Genomic DNA, 18,568 nt, shown 5'->3' on the forward strand with positions numbered 1-18,568 from the left:
GGTTAATTTGTGTTCGATCTCTGGTTATGTGTGTTTCTAGATGGGCCAGGTGAGCAGGAGGAGATGGAGCGGGGAGGAGGAAGAGGAGGAAGAGGGGGTCCAGGTCCAGCCGCGGGTGGAGAGGTCCTGAGTGGGGAGGAGGAGTTGAGTGAGGAGGAGAAGACCAGAAGGAGAGCAGAGAGACGCAGGGCTAAGAGAAAGGTGAGTGGAACACACACACACCCACTTGTACTACGTCACACCTATACCACATCATAATCAACCTGGTAACACTTCAAATGAAGTTTCTCTTCTACCTGTGGAACCTGTAATAACACTGTCATTACTACAGTAACATTGTTGCTACATAGTCATTAAGAAATGTCTGTGTAATTAATGTTAATGAATATTTAATGACGTAATAGTGTTGAATAATGGAGTTTGTTTTTGATATTGCACCAGAGAAATAAGGAACCGGTGACTATTTGTTTATCTCTGTCATACCTGGTCTACCTGTCATTATCTTTATTATACCTGGTCCACCTGTCATCATTCCTGGTCTACCTGTCATTATCTCTATCGTACCTGGTCCACCTGTCATTATCTCTGTCGTACCTGGTCCACCTGTCATCATCTCTGTCGTACCTGGTCCACCTGCCATCATCTCTGTCGTACCTGGTCCACCTGCCATCATCATCCCTGTCGTACCTGGTCCACCTGCCATCATCTCTGTCGTACCTGGTCCACCTGCCATCATCATCTCTGTCGTACCTGGTCCACCTGCCATCATCATCTCTGTCGTACCTGGTCCACCTGCCATCATCATCTCTATCGTACCTGGTCCACCTGTCATTATCTCTGTCGTACCTGGTCCACCTCTCATTATCTCTATCGTACCTGGTCCACCTGTCATTATCTCTGTCATACCTGGTCCACCTCTCATTATCTCTATCGTACCTGGTCCACCTGTCATTATCTCTGTCGTACCTGGTCCACCTGTCATTATCTCTGTCGTACCTGGTCCACCTGTCATTATCTCTGTCGTACCTGGTCCACCTGCCATCATCTCTGTCGTACCTGGTCCACCTGTCATTATCTCTGTCGTACCTGGTCCACCTGTCATCATCCCTGTCGTACCTGGTCCACCTGTCATCATCTCTGTCGTACCTGGTCCACCTGCCATCATCTCTGTCATACCTGGTCCACCTGCCATCATCTCTGTCGTACCTGGTCCACCTGCCATCATCTCTGTCGTACCTTGTCCAACCGCCATCATCATCTCTGTCGTACCTGGTCCATCTGCCATCATCATCTCTGTCGTACCTGGTCCACCTGCCATCATCATCTCTGTCGTACCTGGTCCACCTGGCATCATCATCTCTGTCGTACCTGGTCCACCTGCCATCATCATCTCTGTCGTACCTGGTCCACCTGCCATCATCATCTCTGTCGTACCTGGTCCACCTGCCATCATCATCTCTGTCGTACCTGGTCCACCTGCCATCATCATCTCTGTCGTACCTGGTCCACCTGCCATCATCATCTCTGTCGTACCTGGTCCACCTGCCATAGTCATCTCTGTTGTACCTGGTCCACCTGCCATCATCATCTCTATCGTACCTGGTCCACCTGCCATAGTCATCTCTGTCGTACCTGGTCCACCTGCCATAGTCATCTCTGTCGTACCTGGTCCACCTGCCATAATCATCTCTGTCGTACCTGGTCCACCTGCCATCGTCATCTCTGTCGTACCTGGTCCACCTGCCATCGTCATCTCTGTCGTACCTGGTCCACCTGCCATCGTCATCTCTGTCGTACCTGGTCCACCCTCAACACACCTTTTACCATTCTCTCTTTACAGAGACAGAAAGAACGAAAGAAACTGGAGAAGGAGAAGAGCACGGATGCTGAGCAGGAGGGAGAAGCGTCAGAGTCTGAGAGTGAAAGTGAGGAGGAGAAGGAGGTAGAGAGTGTAGTACCTCCTGCCAAGAACAAGCCCACGCCTCCTCTCGCTGTATCTGGGAACAAGAGCAACCGCCAGCCCCCTGTCAGGACCCCAGAGGAGGTAGGGAAGGGAGGGAGGGAAGGATATGGAAGGCAGGGAGGTATGGAGGGGAAGATCCACCAGAGAAATAGATATAGGATGATAGAAAGTATTTCTTTGTCTCTTTCTGTCCATTATATCTGCGTCCCAAATGGCACCCCATTCCCTATATAATGCCCTACTTCTGACCAGAGCTATATGATTCTATGGGCCCTGGTCATAAGCAGTGCATTATAAGGGTGCCGTTTTGGTTTATATCTCCTCCTCTAGGAGCCAGAGTGGGACGTCCGCAGTGCGTTTGTGGCCAACGCTGCCAGTCACATCAGACCCAAAGCCAGGACCAGTGCAGGCCACGCCTCTAGAGAGAACAAGGAGAACGAGTCTAGGACCAGCGAGGTGCGGAGAGCTGGATACACACACACACACACACACACACACACACGCGCACACAGAAGCAGTGTTAACTGAGTTGTCTCATTTCAGGTGGAGAGTTCAGACCCTGTGAAGAAGAAGGGAGCTTCACTAACAGGTGACATGATCACAATTGTCTCAGAATGATTATTTCTATTCACTGAAATGACCCCAGTTTAACACTGTATGTTTGTGTTCTCCTCCAGAGAAGGGTATTCAGCTGTTTAAGCAGGGCCAGTACTCTCAGGCTGTGGACATGTTCTCTGAGGCTATCCACTGTGACCCCAAAGACCACAGGTACACCTTAAAGCTTGACCTCTGACCCTAAATACAACGTATCGCACCACTATGCTCTCTGACCTGAAATTAGATTTCTGTCAACTTGTGTTTTAATGTGTCCTCTCTCTCTCTCTCTTTCTTCCTTCCCTCTCTCGATATCTGTCTCTCTGTCTCTTTCTCTTTCAGGTTCTTTGGGAATCGTTCATACTGCTACTGGTGTCTGGAGCTCTACCCCTCTGCCCTATCAGACGCTCAGAGGTCCATCCAGCTCGCCCCTGATTGGCCAAAGGGATACTTCCGCAAGGGGAGTGCACTGATGGGGTTGAAGGTCAGTATCTGAGCTCTCTACTGTCAACGTGAACATTCCTGTGTGTGTGTGTGTGTGTGTGTGTGTGTCTGTCTGTCTGTCTGTGAAATCTGACTCAATCTTCCTCCCCTCTTCTCTCTCCAGCGGTATGGTGAGGCAGAGGGGGCCATGCAGCAGGTGTTGAAGCTGGATCAGGACTGTGAGGAGGCCTCCATTGAGCTCTTCAACTGCAAGGTCCTGCAGCTCATGGTGAGGGGAGACTGGGGTCAGGGGTCAAATCAAATCATATTAGTCACTTGCGCCGAATACAACAGGTGTAGTAGACCTTACAGTGAAATGCTTACTTCCGAACCCCTAACCAACAATGTAGTTAAAAAGAAATGAATATGAAGAAATAAAAGTAACAAGTAATTAAAGAGCATCAGTAAAATAACAAGAGCGAGACTATATACGGAGGGGGTACCGGTACAGAGTCAATGTGCAGGGGCACCGGTTAGTTTAGGTAATATGTACATGTAGGTAGAGTTATTTAAGTGCATAGATGATAACAACAGAGTAGCAGCAGTGTAAAAGAGAGGGGGGGGGGGGGGCAATGCAAATAGTCTGGGTAGCCATTTGATTAGATGTTCAGGAGTCTTATGGCTTGGGGGTAGAAGTTGTTTAGAAGCCTCTTGGACCTACACTTGGCGCTCCGGTACCGCTTGCCCTGTGGTAGCAGAGAAAACAGTCTATGACTAAGGTGGCTGGAATCTGACCATTTTTAGGGCCTTCCTCTGACACCGCCAGGTATAGAGGTCCTGGGTGGCAGGAAGCTTGGCCCCAGTGATGTACTTAGCCTTTCGCACTACCCTCTATAGTGCCTTGCGGTCGGAGGCTGAAAAGTTGCCATACCAGGCAGTGATGCAACCAGTCAGGATGCTCTCGATGGTGCAGCTGTAGAACCTTTTGAGGATCTGAGGACCCATGTCAAATCTTTTCAGTCTTATGAGGGGAAATGGGTTTTGTTGTGCTCTCTTCACGACTGTCTTGGTGTGCTTGGACCATGTTAGTTTGTTGGTGATGTGGACACCAAAGAACTTGAAGCTCTCAACCTGCTCCACTACAGCCCCATTGGTGAGAATGCCCCGTGCTCGGTCCTCTTTTTCCTGTAGTCCTCAATCATCTACTTTGTCTTGATCACGTTGAGGGAGAGGTTGTTGTCCTGGCACCACACTGCCAGGTCTCTGACCTCCTCCCTATAGGCTGTCTGGTCGTTGTCGGTGATCAGTGCTACCACTGTTGTGTCATTGGCAAACGTAATGATGGTGTTGGAGTCGTGCCTAGCCATGCAGTCATGAGTGAACAGGGAATACAGGTGGGGACTGAACACGCACCCCTGAGGGGCCCCCGTGTTGAGGATGTGTTGTTACCTACCCTTACCACCTGGGGGCGGCCCGTCAGGAAGACCAGGATCCAGTTGCAGAGGAGGTGTTAGTCCCAGGGTCCTTAGCTTATTGATAAGCTTTGAGGGAACTATGATGTTGAACTGTGAGCTGTAGTCAATGAGAATAGCATTCTCACATAGGTGTTCCTTTTGTCCAGGTGGGAGAGGGCAGTGTGGAGTGCAATAGAGATTGCATCATCTGTGGATCTGTTGGTGTGATATGCAAATTGGAGTGGGTCTAGGGTTTCTAGAATAATGGTGTTGATGTGAGTCATGACCAGCCTTTCAAAGCACTTTATGCCTACAGACGTGAGTGCTACGGGTTGGAAGTAATTTAGGCAGGTTACCTTAGTGTTCTTGGGCACAGGCACTATGTTGGTCTGCTTAAAACATGTTGGTATTACAGACTTGGACAGGGAGAGGTTGAAAATGTCAGTGAAGACACTTGCCAGTTGGTCAGCGCATGCTCGGAGTACACGTCCTGGTAATCTATCTGGCCCTGCGGCCTTGTGAATGTTGACCTGTTTAAAGGTCTTACTCACATTGGCTGCAGAGAGCGTGATCACACAGTCATCTGGAACAGCTTGTGCTCTCATGCATGTTTCAGTGTTATTTGCCTCGAAGCGAGCATAGAAGTAGTTTAGCTCTTCTGGTTAGGCTCGTGTCACTGGGCAGTTCTCCACTGTGCTTCCCTTTGTAGTCTGTAATGGTTTGCAAGCCCTGCCACATCCAATGAGTGTCAGAGCCATTGTAGTACGATTCGATCTTAGTCCTGTATTGACGCTTTGCCTGTTTGATGGTTCGTCGGAGGGCATAGCGGGATTTCTTATAAGCTTCCGTGTTAGAGTCCCGCTCCTTGTGAGGATTGAGTGAGGATGAGGATGAGTGAGGATGTTGCCTGTAATCCATGGCTTCTGGTTGGGGTATGTACGTACGGTCACTGTGGGGACGATGTACTTATTGATGAAGCCAACGACTGAGGTGGTGTACTGCTCAATGCCATTGGAGGAATCCCGGAACATATTCCAGTCTGTGCTAGCAAAGTCCTAGTCCTGCTAGTCCTGTAGATTAGCATCTGCTTCATCTGACCACTTTTTTTATTGATCGAGTCACTGGTGCTTCAGGCTTTCATTTTTGCTTGTAAGCAGGAATCAGGAGGATAGAATTATGGTCAGATTTGCCATTTGGCAAATCTGACCATACGTACATTTGTATGCGTCTTTGTGTGTGGAGTAAAGTTGGTCCAGTTTTTTTCCCCCTCTGGTTGTACATTTAACATGCTGATAGAAATTTGGCAAGACTGATTTAAGTTTCCCTGCATTAAAGTCCCCAGCCACTAGGAGCGCCACCTCTGGGTGAGCATTTTCCTGTTTGCTTATGGCGGAATACAGCTCATTCAGTGTGGTCTTAGTGCCAGTGGTGGTGGTATGTAGACAGCTGTGAAAAATACAGATTATAACTCTCTAGGTAGACAGTGTGGTCTACAGCTTATCATGAGATACTCTACTTCAGGTGAGCAAAACCTTGAGACTTCCTTAGATATGGTGCACCAGGAGTTATTTACAAAAATACATAGTCCGCCGCCCCTTGTCTTTTATTTTTTTAATTTAACTAGGCAAGTCAGTAAAGAACACATTTTTATTTTCAATGACGGCCTAGGACTGAACTGAACTGCCTTGTTCAGGAGCAGAACGACAGATTTATTCTACCTTGTCAGCTCCTGGATTTGATCTTACAACCTTTCGGTTACTAGTCCAACGCTCTAACCACTAGGCTACCTGCCGCCCCAGGTCTGAACGACGACGCTGTTCTTTCCCGCCGATACAGCATATAACCAGCCACCTGTTGATAATGTCGTCGTTCAGCCACGGCTCTGTGAAGCATAAAATATTACAGTCCTGTATGTCCCGTTGGTAGTTTAATCTTCCGCGTAGGTCATCGATTTTATTTTCAAGAGTTTGCACGTTTGCTAACCGAATGAAAGGAATTGTAGGTTTAGTCGATCGCCTATGATCGGGTCAGGCTCTAGTCTTTTGTTATACAATAACTTTGGTGTTGATTGGTGAACTTGTGATGAGATTTTTTGTCTTTTCTGTTTTGTTTCTGAGATCTGATCTGATATCAGTTTACCAATTCACCCCTTCTCTCTCCTGTAGGATCTGGGTTTTGAAGAGGGGCAGAGTGTGTTGCTGTTGGAGAAGTTTACCACAGTGCAGGCTGCTCTCGGCTCCCCTGAGGCTGACAGAGGTATTGGGGACAGGCTGCTCTACCAGGGGACATAGTATAGACATGCTGCACTACCAGACCCCATCACAGGGGGCGTAGTATAGACATGCTGCACTTCCAGACCCCACCACAGGGGGCATAGTATAGACAGGCTACTCTACCAGACACCACCACAGGGGGCGTCGTATAGACAGGTTGCACTACCAGACCCCACCACAGGGGGCGTAGTATAGACAGGTTGCACTACAAGACCCCACCACAGGGGGGCGTAGTATAGACAGGTTGCACTATCAGACCCCACCACAGGGGCGTAGTATAGACAGGTTGCACTACCAGACCCCACCACAAGGGGGCGTAGTTTAGACAGGTTGCACTACCAGACCCCACCACAAGGGGGCGTAGTTTAGGCAGGTTGCACTCTCAGACCCCACCACAGGGGACATAGTATAGACATGCTGCACTACCAGACCCCACCACAGGGGGCATAGTATAGACAGGCTGCTCTACCAGACCCCACCACAGGGGGCGTAGTATAGACATGCTGCACTACCAGACCCCACCACAGGGAGCGTAGTATAGACAGGCTGCTCTACCAGACCCCACCACAGGGGGCGTAGTATAGACAGGTTGCACTACCAGACCCCACCACAGGGGGCGTAGTATACAGGTTGCACTACCAGACCCCACCACAGGGGGCGTAGTATAGACAGGTTGCACTACCAGACCCCACCACATGGGGGCGTAGTATAGACAGGTTGCACTACCAGACCCCACCACAGGGGGCGTAGTATAGACAGGTTGCACTACCAGACCCCACCACATGGGGGCGTAGTATAGACAGGTTGCACTACCAGACCCCACCACAGGGGGCGTAGTATAGACAGGTTGCACTACCAGACCCCACCACATGGGGGCGTAGTATAGACAGGTTGCACTACCAGACCCCACCACAGGGGGCATAGTATAGACAGGCTGCTCTACCAGACCCCACCACAGGGGGCATAGTATAGACAGGTTGCACTACCAGACCCCACCACATGGGGGCGTAGTATAGACAGGTTGCACTACCAGACCCCACCACAGGGGGTGCAGTATAGACAGGTTGCACTACCAGACCCCACCACAGGGGGTGCAGTATAGACAGGTTGCACTACCAGACCCCACCACAGGGGGCGTAGTATAGACATGCTGCACTACCAGACCCCACCACAGGGGGCATAGTATAGACAGGCTGCTCTACCAGACCCCACCACAGGGGACATAGCCATTGCATTTAAAGAGTTTGATTTACCAAATATACTACAACAATATAGAGATACTTACTGTACATCTGACATTGATTTGTTGTGATGTTCCATAGTAAAGTGAACCTTTTCCTCTTCTTTCTGCAGTGGTGGACCTCTCCTCCCCTCAGGACTCTACTGGGTGAGTATGTTGAACTGGGTATCATACCTGGGTTGTTAGTGTGACTCTCTACCATGTTATCCCACTGAGCTAAAGTCTAGGCATTAGCTTCGGGAGCTAACATGAATCTTCATGTCTCAGACAAGGTTATCTCGTCATTTGAGACCAGCTTTGTTGAGGCCACCGCCACTCTGTTTGTTATCTTGTCATTTGAGACCAGCTTTGTTGAGGCCACCGCCACTCTGTTGGTTATCTTGTCATTTGAGACCAGCTTTGTTGAGGCCACCGCCACTCTGTTGGTTATCTTGTCATTTGAGACCAGCTTTGTTGAGGCCACCGCCACTCTGTTGGTTATCTTGTCATTTGAGACCAGCTTTGTTGAGGCCACCGCCACTCTGTTGGTTATCTTGTCATTTGAGACCAGCTTTGTTGAGGCCACCACCACTCTGTTGGTTATCTTGTCATTTGAGCCCAGCTTTGTTGAGGCCACCACCACTCTGTTGGTTATCTTGTCATTTGAGACCAGCTTTGTTGAGGCCACCACCACTCTGTTTGTTATTCGTCACCTAAATGGTCCTGTGGTAATTATTACCACATTCTGATTCTCTCTTCTATTGGTCAACTTGTGGAGAAAGAAATAGCCTATACCAAACACTCTGGGACAGTTGTGGGAAGATAGATCACAAATTCATAGTCGATCACCAAGCATTTCTGTGAAAAACCCAACGATAAAGCCTTGTGTTCCTATAAACATTTTGAGGTTTCGCGCTGTTGATGGTAGGTGCACTTGATTCAGCAGCCCTAGTGCCAGGAAGGCGAAGTGTTTCCATTTTAAACCATTTCATGTGTCTAAAGGTAGAACTCCGCCTACTCGGCAGGCCCAGAGAGCAAATCAAGTGCACCTATAGGTCTACCGCTGCCCAATCAGATAGCTCAGATCACAGAGTCTGCACAGTTTCCTCGCTCCATAGACTGTAAAAAGAAGCCTTGAACTCACAGCAAAGTTGATCCTGTGAGATTTCAAAACGTTTAAAACCACGAGTAGAGAGACAACGAATACAGCAGAGAGCTGCTTTTTTCTTGACTGAGTTCATGTTTAAGTTGTTATTCAGCACTGTCAACACTTAGTTCATCCATTTTATAAGCCATAAAATGCAAGTGTTTTCAATAAGCTTGCGTCGTTGTTATTTCTCTGGTCATAGGAGTAACAACATTTTATTGGTTCATGAGGCAGAAGTAATGCAGCGCGACTTAAGCCTCACCTTAAGCCTCGCCATCAGCTGGAAGACTGTGTCCCCTTTTCTCAGCTGAAGGAGGGACAGAGGAGGGACGGTGAGTCGGGTGAGAGGCAGCCTCCGCTGCTCCTTCCCTCCCCTCAGACTGACCATCAGATGCAGGCCATCAGTACAGTACAAAAAATAAGCAAATTATTATGCTCACTCAGCTGTGCCTCACAAGCAATAGAACAAATGATCTATTACCAGTGTGATCATATACCTACAATTTTTGAAATGGTCTGAGAAGAACAACATTGGCAGGCCAATTCAAGCGCAGCCAATATGCAGTGATGATATATAGGGCCTATAGCCTACTGTACAAACCTCATTGCTACAGAACTGTGTTTAATTAGTTCATGTTGCAAAGGCTTATGTTTAAGTCATGTTTTTAAAAATCTGAGCGGTAGATCTCAGCTTGCATTTTGACTCTGTGATCTTGACTCAGAAAAGGTTGTTGACCGCTGGTTTAGATTAAAATGTTTAACTCTTTCCTCACATTATAAATGCAACAATGTGCACAAGGCAGTAGGCGATGCGTGAATGTTTGTTCCATAATGACATTAGCGGGAGAACACCGTTGTCAAAAGGGCACTGCACATGCGAGCGGTTTCATGTGACAGAGATGAAAATGTCTGTTAGAAATTTTGAAAGAGGGGACATCTGATATGCAACAACTAGCATGGGTTGCTGGTATGACTAGGATTGTGCCTTTGTTTACTGGACGAGAAGAAAATAATTGCCTCCACAGTCTGATTTTGGCTAGTCTTACTTTGTGTCAAAGTAAGACATGCCTAATAATGTGTAGTAAAACCATGGCTTGGAACCGGTTTGGGGAACAGACCCCGAAAATGAAGAACAGAACCAGAACTAAGAACGAAAGTGATCTATACTGTACCGGAACAGAACTGTTATTTTAAAAGCATGGGAACTGGTTAATAATGTTATTTTCTTTCTGGGCATTTTTTTCCAGTCCCACCAAAAACGCAACAAAGTGCCTATGCATAGCCCTTACTCTGTTACTCAGAAACTTAACCCAGTGTCTGCCTGCCTGCCAGCTGAAAATTGTGTGTGTGTGTGTGTGTAGGCTAACTGCCCCTCCCTCTGAAGCATAGTCTACTGTAGCTACTGACGTTACACGCTTGATTAAAATATTTTTTATTCGAGAAGAATGGATTAACCTTTTCATTGCTAGTTAAGGATACTATAGTACTATATACATGTTTTTATTTGAATTCTGGTGCTGCTCTGCACACAAGCTTGTTAGCTAGGTACATAGCTCTGGTCTAGCTCTCAAACTTTAGGCAGAATTATGTGTATTCAGATTCGGAAGACTAATGTCCGCAGAGAGGCAATTCATTTTGCAGCAGTCATAAAACATCACATATAACAAATACATAGCAAAGGATATTTTCAAGCAAATAGGCAGGCAGGGTACGGCAGTTTCCTAGTGCACTGTAGTGGAACTGGAAGTCATGATCAAGGGTTTGTTCAGTTTCCTAGTGTACTGTAGTGGAACTGGAAGTCATGATCAAGGGTTTGTTCTGATCCAATGTTAGTTAAGCCAACTCTCTGAAGTTCAGACATTCAAAGTTCCTTCATAGAAGCTTCTCCTCCGCAGGTATGATTCTGTGGGCCTAATTCAGATATTGCATGTCATCACTTTATGACCAACTCCCTTCTCACCAGTGTATTTTCAGTCACATCTAGCACCCTTCTCTACACTTGTCTGTCCAATGCATGTACTTAGCTTGTCCGCTGCATAGCAAGCTGCTCTCTCCATTGGGGAAGTCATTTAATGTCGAGCTAAATGTAAAAATATATATATATATTTTAGAAGTTTAAAAAATAACGATATAAACAGTTACTTTTGTTTGAACCGGTTCAGAACCTTATTTTGCTGGTCGGAACAAACAAAATCATGGTTCTGTTCAGAACGAATAGATTGGAAAATGATTTTGGTTCCAACCCCTGATTTAAAACGTTCAGGTTTCAATCAATTAATTAAGTATGTTTTCAAAATGCCTACTGCCTCCATCTCATTGCAAAGTGGTGTGTGACGAGGCGATGAAGCCGTCTTGTTAATTTGCTGTTTGAGGAGCTGTAGCAGCATCTCTCCTGCTGTCTGACAGATTTACCTCTCAGAGGCTCTGTAGGCTGTACGCCTGATAAATAAAATGCATTACGAATATACTGTACACACGTGCCAATTTAATTCCACTGAAATATGCAAATGAACCTATAGACTGATAAGCATGACCAGTCAAATGTATTTAGATCATCTGGTATTTCCATCAATGAATAACGCTTTTTAGCCTGTTTCACAATGGGATTTTTTTCTTCTTCTCCCGGACAATTGGCCAATGGTAATTTTATTTATCGGATTTTCATTTTTTTTAATCGGCCAAAAGCCGGCTATTACTGGCTAATGGAAACCCTGCCCTATTCCCTATATTGTGCACTTCTTTCGACGAGCCCTATAGGCCTTGGTCAAAAGTAATGAACTACAGTTGAAGTCGGAAGTTTACATACACCTTCGCCAAATACATTTAAACTCAGTTTTTCATAATTCCTGACATTTAATCCCAGTAAAAAATCCCTGTTTTAGGTAGGATCACCACTTTATGTTAAGAATGTGAAATGTCAGAATAATAGCAGAGAGAATAATTTATTTCAGCTTTTATTTCTTTCATCACATTCCCAGTGGGTCAGAAGTTTACATACATTCAATTAGTATTTGGTAGCATTCCCTTTAAATGGTTTAACTTGGGTGAAACGTTTCAGGTAGCCTTCCACAAGCTTCCCACAATAAGTTGGGTGAGTTTTGGCCCATTCCTCCTGACAGAGCTGGTGTAACGGAGTCAGGTTTTTAGGCCTCCTTGCTCGCACACACTTTCAGTTCTGCCCACAAATGTTCTATAGGATTGAGGTCAGAGCTTTGTGATGGCCACTTCAATACCTTCGTTGTCCTTAAGGCATTTTGCTTTGGAAATATGGTTGGGGTCATTGTCCATTTGGAAGACCCATTTGTGACAAAGCTTTAACTTTAACTGATGTCTTGAGCTGTTGCTTCAATATATCCACTCATGATGCCATCCATTTTGTGAAGGACACCAGTCCCTCCTGCAGCAAAGCACCCCCACAACATGATGCTGCCACCCCTGTGCTTCACGGTTGGGATGGTATTCTTTGGCTTGCAAGCCTCCCCCTTTTTCCTCCAAACATAACGATGGTCATTATGGCCAAACAGATCTATTTCTGTTTCATCAGACCAGAGGACATTTCTCCAAAAAGTACGATCTTTGTCCCCATGTGCAGTTGCAAACCGTAGTGTGGCTTTTTTATGGCGGTTTTGGAGCAGTGGCTTCTTCCTTGCTGAGTGGCCTTTCAGGTTATGTCAATATAGGATTCTTACTGTGGATATAGATACTTTTGTACCTGTTTCCTCCAGCATCTTCACACGGTCCTTTGCTGTTGTTCTGGGATTGATTTGCACTTTTGGCACCGAAGTACGTTCATCTCTAGGAGACAGAACGCGTCTCCTTCCTGAACGGTATGACGGCTGCGTGGTCCCATGGTGTTTATACTTGCGTACTATTCTTTGTACAGATGAACGTGGTACCTTCTGGCGTTTGGAAATTGCTCCCAAGGATGAATCAGACTTGTGGAGGTCTACCATTTTTTTCTGATGTCCTGGCTGATTTCTTTTGATTTTCCCATGATGTCAAGCAAAGAGGCATTGAGTTTGAAGGATTGGCCTTGAAATATATCCACAGGTACAACTCCAATTGACTCAAATTATGTTAATTAGCCTATCAGAAGCTTTTAAGCCATGACATCATTTTCTGGAATTTTCCAAGCTGTTTAAAGGCACAGTCAACTTAGTGTATGTAAACTTTTGACCCACTGGAATTGTGATACCGTGAACTATAAGTGAAATAATCTGTCTGTAAACAATTGTTGGACAAATTACTTGTCATGCACAAAGTAGATATCCTAACCGACTTACCAAAACTATAGTTTGTTAACAAGAAATGTGTTGAGTGGTTGAAAACGAGTTTTAATGACTCCAACCTATGTGTATGTAAACTTCCGACTCCAACTGTATGTAGGGAATAGGGTGCCATTTAGGTTGCATTCATAATGTTGTGGTGTTATGTTGCTGTAATGAATGTGTTTTTCCTCTTATCCTCAGGTCCCCCTGTCCCTCTCTCTGGGTGGGGAACGTCACCGTGGACCTCACTGAGAAGCACATATGGGACCTTTTCAAAACGTACGACCACCATGCCCCATTTCCATCTGTTTTAGTTCAGTAGCCTGACCTATCTATCTCCATATCCACTGCTTAGGCTTCTCTTGCTGTGACTTTCTTTGTTTCTGACATGGTGTGTGGAGATAATCATCAAGAAACATAACATTAACACCTTAAATGGTTCACTCAAAATGGCCGCCGGTCCACCATTCTAACACTATGACATTTATCTGTTTGTTGAGTTGGAATGGTGATCATTATTCTTTTACGTTCTAATTCTATGTTTTTACTGTAGGTGTGGGGAAATAGAGAGAATGTAGAACTCAGAATTAGTATCAATGTTCTGTACCATAGGTGTGGTGAGATAGAGAGTATCAGAGTTCTACACGAGAGATTCTGTGCCTTTGTCAACTTCAAGAATGCCAACATGGCCGCTCGCGCCTTGGAGAGGCTCCAGGTGAGTGATGGGATGAAACATAATGCTGTCTAAATGCCTTCAACTATGTGAGTTGTGCTTTCAATTCCTCAGCTTGAACTTTAGGAGTGTGTACTTTTGGGACTATGCTATTGTACCTTTGCAACTATGCTATTGTTTCCATTGCACTTGTGGGACTATGCTTTTGGTTCCATTGTACCTTTGGGACTATGCTATTGTACTTTTGGGAGTATGCTTTTGGTTCTATTGTCCGATTGGAAATATGCTTTGGGTTCCATTGTACTTTTGGGACATTGATTATTTAACCAGGCAAGTCAATTATTAATAACAAATTATTATTTACAATGACTGTGAGACTAAAGGCCTTGTGTGAGTACGGATAACCCCTCAAAAAACAGTTTAAATCTAATTAACATAATAGTCCAAATCGCCTAAAAACCTGTCCGTTCAAGATAGAGATATCAGTCCAACGCAAAAGTGGCAGAGCGAGAGCGATGTTTGTCAGACCATGAGACATCCCGAAAAACGAAAACATCTGTACAAAAACATGATTTAAAAATAAGTTTGACTAAAAGGACAACACAGACAGAAGACACTGGCAACAGCTCAAATACACCAGCAAACAGTGTGTGTGTGTGTAGTGTAAAACAACAGGCTTCCTTACATAAAGCAATGCAAACTAGTGACATGGGGTGACAACTAGAAACAGCTACACGGCTCAACAACCTGTTCATCTATTTAACCTTTGAACTCCTCCAGGGACACCAGGTCCTGGTGTTTTAGGTTGGCCCGGAGGGAATTCAAGATCAGGAGCTGAGTAATGAAAGGGACTATTAGCATAAAACACGATTGAGATCTGAGCTTGTATTATGTGTTCTCATTTTGAGCTAGAAGAGCAATGTTTCTTAACTGAATAAGAATGTACCAGGGTTTGAGGCTGCGTGTTGCTACTGATGTCCACCTGACAGCACTGTAGAGATCACAATGGTGAGTTAGACGTCTCTGCATGATACACAGAGTCAAGAGCCTTCAGTGTAGAGCTTGAGTCTTGCACATAAATAGTATCAAAATTGTTCAACACAGAGAGAACTCCCTTCTGGCAGCAAAGGAAAAACAATCTTTGTGCCGGTAATTAAACCCAATACGTTGTTATTGTTTCCATTGTACTTTTGGGACTATGCTATTGGTCCTATTGCATGTAGTATTTTGAATGTGCCTGCTGTTTGTCCTCCTGTCCAGGGTGTGGAGCTGGAGAGCACCAGGCTGGTAATCAGGTACCCAGACCGCTGGATGCAGAGAACCCCTCCCTCTCCTCAGAGGACCAACTCTATCGGCCTCAACACCTCCTCAGCCTCCCAGTACGACTCCACAGGGTAAAGACATCCGTCTGTCATTCAACACATCATTATGAGTTATTCTAAAGTGTTACCAATCATCTCATATTAACTTTTGAAATGTACAAAGTGATGGAAGGAGGAAGCAGGACCACAGGTGCAGGTGTTTGTGTTTTCATACTGTTTGTCTCTCTCTCTCCCAGGACCAGGAGGATGGCTCCCATCAATGGTGACGAGTGTTTCTTCTGGAGGACCACTGGCTGTTTCTATGGTGACAGGTGTCGCTTCAAACACAAGCCTGACCAGAGAGGAAGAGACAGGAAACCATGGCAACCCTGACCACCATGACAACCCTGACCACCACGCAGGGACTGGATAGTACAGAGGGAGGAGAATGATGAGGATGAGGGACTGTGTCCCTACTTTAAAAGGGAACAGGAAGCTGGGGATGAGGGGGGGGGTGTCACCCCGTTTGTAGTCCTCTGGCACAGACCACAGATCCCAGACAGAACACTCGACAAATATACTGAGTGTGTGAAGTGTCAATCAAAGTGAAGAGGAGTGCACCTCTGATTTCCTTCCCCCTCTCCCTCGGCCTGAGCTGTGAAACATGGAAATGACATCATCATTAGAAGTTGAAGGGATCTTTGCCCAGTGAACCGCCTCTATGATGACCATGTTGTAGACACTAAGGGAGCTGACATCTGTTGTTATCATGTGTTTTACTGTGTATGTATGGTCATGTGACCTGAATGTGTCACTTTGAGACTCAGTGCCAGCCTGATGCCATAGGGTGCCAAGTAACTGTCCCTACAGGGGATAAATAAACAATGCTTTTTAATTGAATATGGGGCATGTTCCAGGCAGACTAAATTGCAGTCACCTGCCTTCTCTCACAACACCTGGATAAGTGTTTGTTTAAGATGTCAGCTGACCCAATCATGATATAGCAAACTGATGCAGGACTGCACAGTCAGTGACGTGGCACACAACCATGAGTCAGTCTGGAACGTCACCAGTGTCCATGGGGTGTGCTAACATCCAGACCACTTTAAATGAAACAAGTAGTGTACTACTGTGGATATTGGAACAAGACCCATAACACCTTCCTAATATTGAGTTGCGCCTCCCCCTTTCACCCTCAGAACAGCCTCAGTTCGTCAGGGCATGGACTCTACAAGGTGTTGAAAGCATTCCACAGGGATGCTGCCCCATGTTGACTCCAATGCTTCCCACAGTTGTGTCAAGTTGACTGGATGTCCTTTGGGTGGTGGACCATTCTTGATACACACGGGAAACTGTTGAGTGTGAAAAACCCAGCAGCGTTGTAGTTCTTGACACACTCAAAGCAGTGCGCCTGGCACCTCATACTCTACCCCATTCAAAGGCACTTAAATCTTTTGTCTTGCCCGTTCACCCTCTGAATGGCACACATACACAACCCATGTCTCAATGCTTAAACATCCTTCTTTAACCTGACTCCTCCCCTTCATCTTTAACCTGACTCCTCCCCTTCATCTACACCGATTTGAAGTGGATTTAACAAGTGATCATAGCTTTCACCTGGATTCACCTGGTCATTTATGTTATAGAAATTGCAGGTATTCCTAATATTTTGTACACACTGTTCGCTCGGTGGACTAATACATGTCTGTTCAGTGGACTAATACATGTCTGTTCAGTGGACTAATACATGTCTGTTCAGTGGACTAATACATGTCTGTTCAGTGGACTAATACATGTCTGTTCAGTGGACTAATACATGTCTGTTCAGTGGACTAATACATGTCTGTTCAGTGGACTAATACATGTCTGTTCAGTGGACTAATACATGTCTGTTCAGTGGACTAGTACATGTCTGTTCAGTGGACTAATACATGTCTGTTCAGTGGACTAATACATGTCTGTTCAGTGGACTAATACATGTCTGTTCAGTGGACTAATACATGTCTGTTCAGTGGACTAATACATGTCTGTTCAGTGGACTAATACATGTCTGTTCAGTGGACTAATACATGTCTGTTCAGTGGACTAATACATGTCTGTTCAGTGGACTAATACATGTCTGTTCAGTGGACTAGTACATGTCTGTTCAGTGGACTAGTACATGTCTGTTCAGTGGACTAATACATGTCTGTTCAGTGGACTAATACATGTCTGTTCAGTGGACTAATACATGTCTGTTCAGTGGACTAATTCAATTCAAGTTGACTAAAGTGACAATATGAGGAGCACAGAATGATTGATTGAGAGCCTCAATGTAAAAAGACAATCTGTCTGTATCCTCTCAGCATGTGGGGGAGCTGAGTGTACAAATGACTTACTGTTTTATTATGTTAATCAGTTGTATTCATTCATAATAAAATACAGTTTTATCAGATCAGATGAAGTTTCATTATTAAATGTACATTTTATCTGCTGCCACGTGTTGTATATTTATATTTACGTTTCCCTCTGATTGAATTGTCTGAATTCACTTGTCGAGTGACAGAAAAAAACAACATTGATGAAAGACGTGAATCCCTCTACTGGCAAAGACTTAGACCGTATCTAGGAAAACGATTTAGGCTTTGACTGTTCCTCTCTGCCCCTGTTCCTCTCTGCCCCTGTTCCTCTCTGCCCCTGTTCCTCTCTGCCCCTGTTCCTCTCTGCCCCTGTTCCTCTCTGCCCCTGATCCTCTCTGCCCCTGTTCCTCTCTCCCCCTGTTCCTCTCTCCCCCTGTTCCTCTCTGCCCCTGTTCCTCTCTGCCCCTGTTCCTCTCTCCCCCTGTTCCTCTCTCCCCCTGTTCCTCTCTCCCCCTGTTCCTCTCTGCCCCTGTTCCTCTCTGCCCCTGTTCCTCTCTCCCCCTGTTCCTCTCTGCCCCTGTTCCTCTCTGCCCCTGGCCCCAGTCCTTTTTTGTCTGCGTCCCTTTTCTCCACCCTTCCCGAAGTGTGCACTAACAATCACCAATCACACACGCACACAGAGGCAGTGTTGACTGAGTTGTCTCATTTCAGGTGGAGAGTTCAGACCCTGTGAAGAAGGGAGCTTCACTAACAGGTGACATGAACACAATTGTCTCAGAATGATTATTTCTATTCACTGAAATGACCCCAGTTTAACACTGTATGTGTGTGTTCTCCTCCAGAGAAGGGTATTCAGTTGTTTAAGCAGGGCCAGTACTCTCAGGCTGTGAACATGTTCTCTGAGGCTATCCACT

At 45.8% G+C, this 18,568-nt stretch overlaps 1 protein-coding gene across 1 annotated transcript in view; it reads left to right on the plus strand.

Moving 5' to 3' along the window:
• Positions 1–17,752, plus strand: part of LOC139424391 (uncharacterized) — a 29,737-nt gene extending 11,985 nt beyond the window's left edge. The window contains exons 2-14 of the mRNA XM_071176163.1: positions 41–201; positions 1,841–2,044; positions 2,294–2,419; positions 2,507–2,552; positions 2,641–2,731; positions 2,900–3,041; positions 3,165–3,269; positions 6,600–6,690; positions 8,061–8,094; positions 13,543–13,620; positions 13,954–14,056; positions 15,275–15,408; positions 15,573–17,752. Coding sequence (XP_071032264.1) covers positions 41–201; positions 1,841–2,044; positions 2,294–2,419; positions 2,507–2,552; positions 2,641–2,731; positions 2,900–3,041; positions 3,165–3,269; positions 6,600–6,690; positions 8,061–8,094; positions 13,543–13,620; positions 13,954–14,056; positions 15,275–15,408; positions 15,573–15,708 — 1,451 coding nt within the window. The 3' untranslated portion in view covers positions 15,709–17,752. The remainder of the gene's footprint in view (positions 1–40; positions 202–1,840; positions 2,045–2,293; positions 2,420–2,506; positions 2,553–2,640; positions 2,732–2,899; positions 3,042–3,164; positions 3,270–6,599; positions 6,691–8,060; positions 8,095–13,542; positions 13,621–13,953; positions 14,057–15,274; positions 15,409–15,572) is intronic.
• Positions 17,753–18,568: the final 816 nt, after the last annotated feature.

This window comes from Oncorhynchus clarkii, chromosome 13 (genome assembly GCF_045791955.1).
Source record: "Oncorhynchus clarkii lewisi isolate Uvic-CL-2024 chromosome 13, UVic_Ocla_1.0, whole genome shotgun sequence".
Taxonomy (NCBI): Eukaryota; Metazoa; Chordata; class Actinopteri; order Salmoniformes; family Salmonidae; genus Oncorhynchus; species Oncorhynchus clarkii.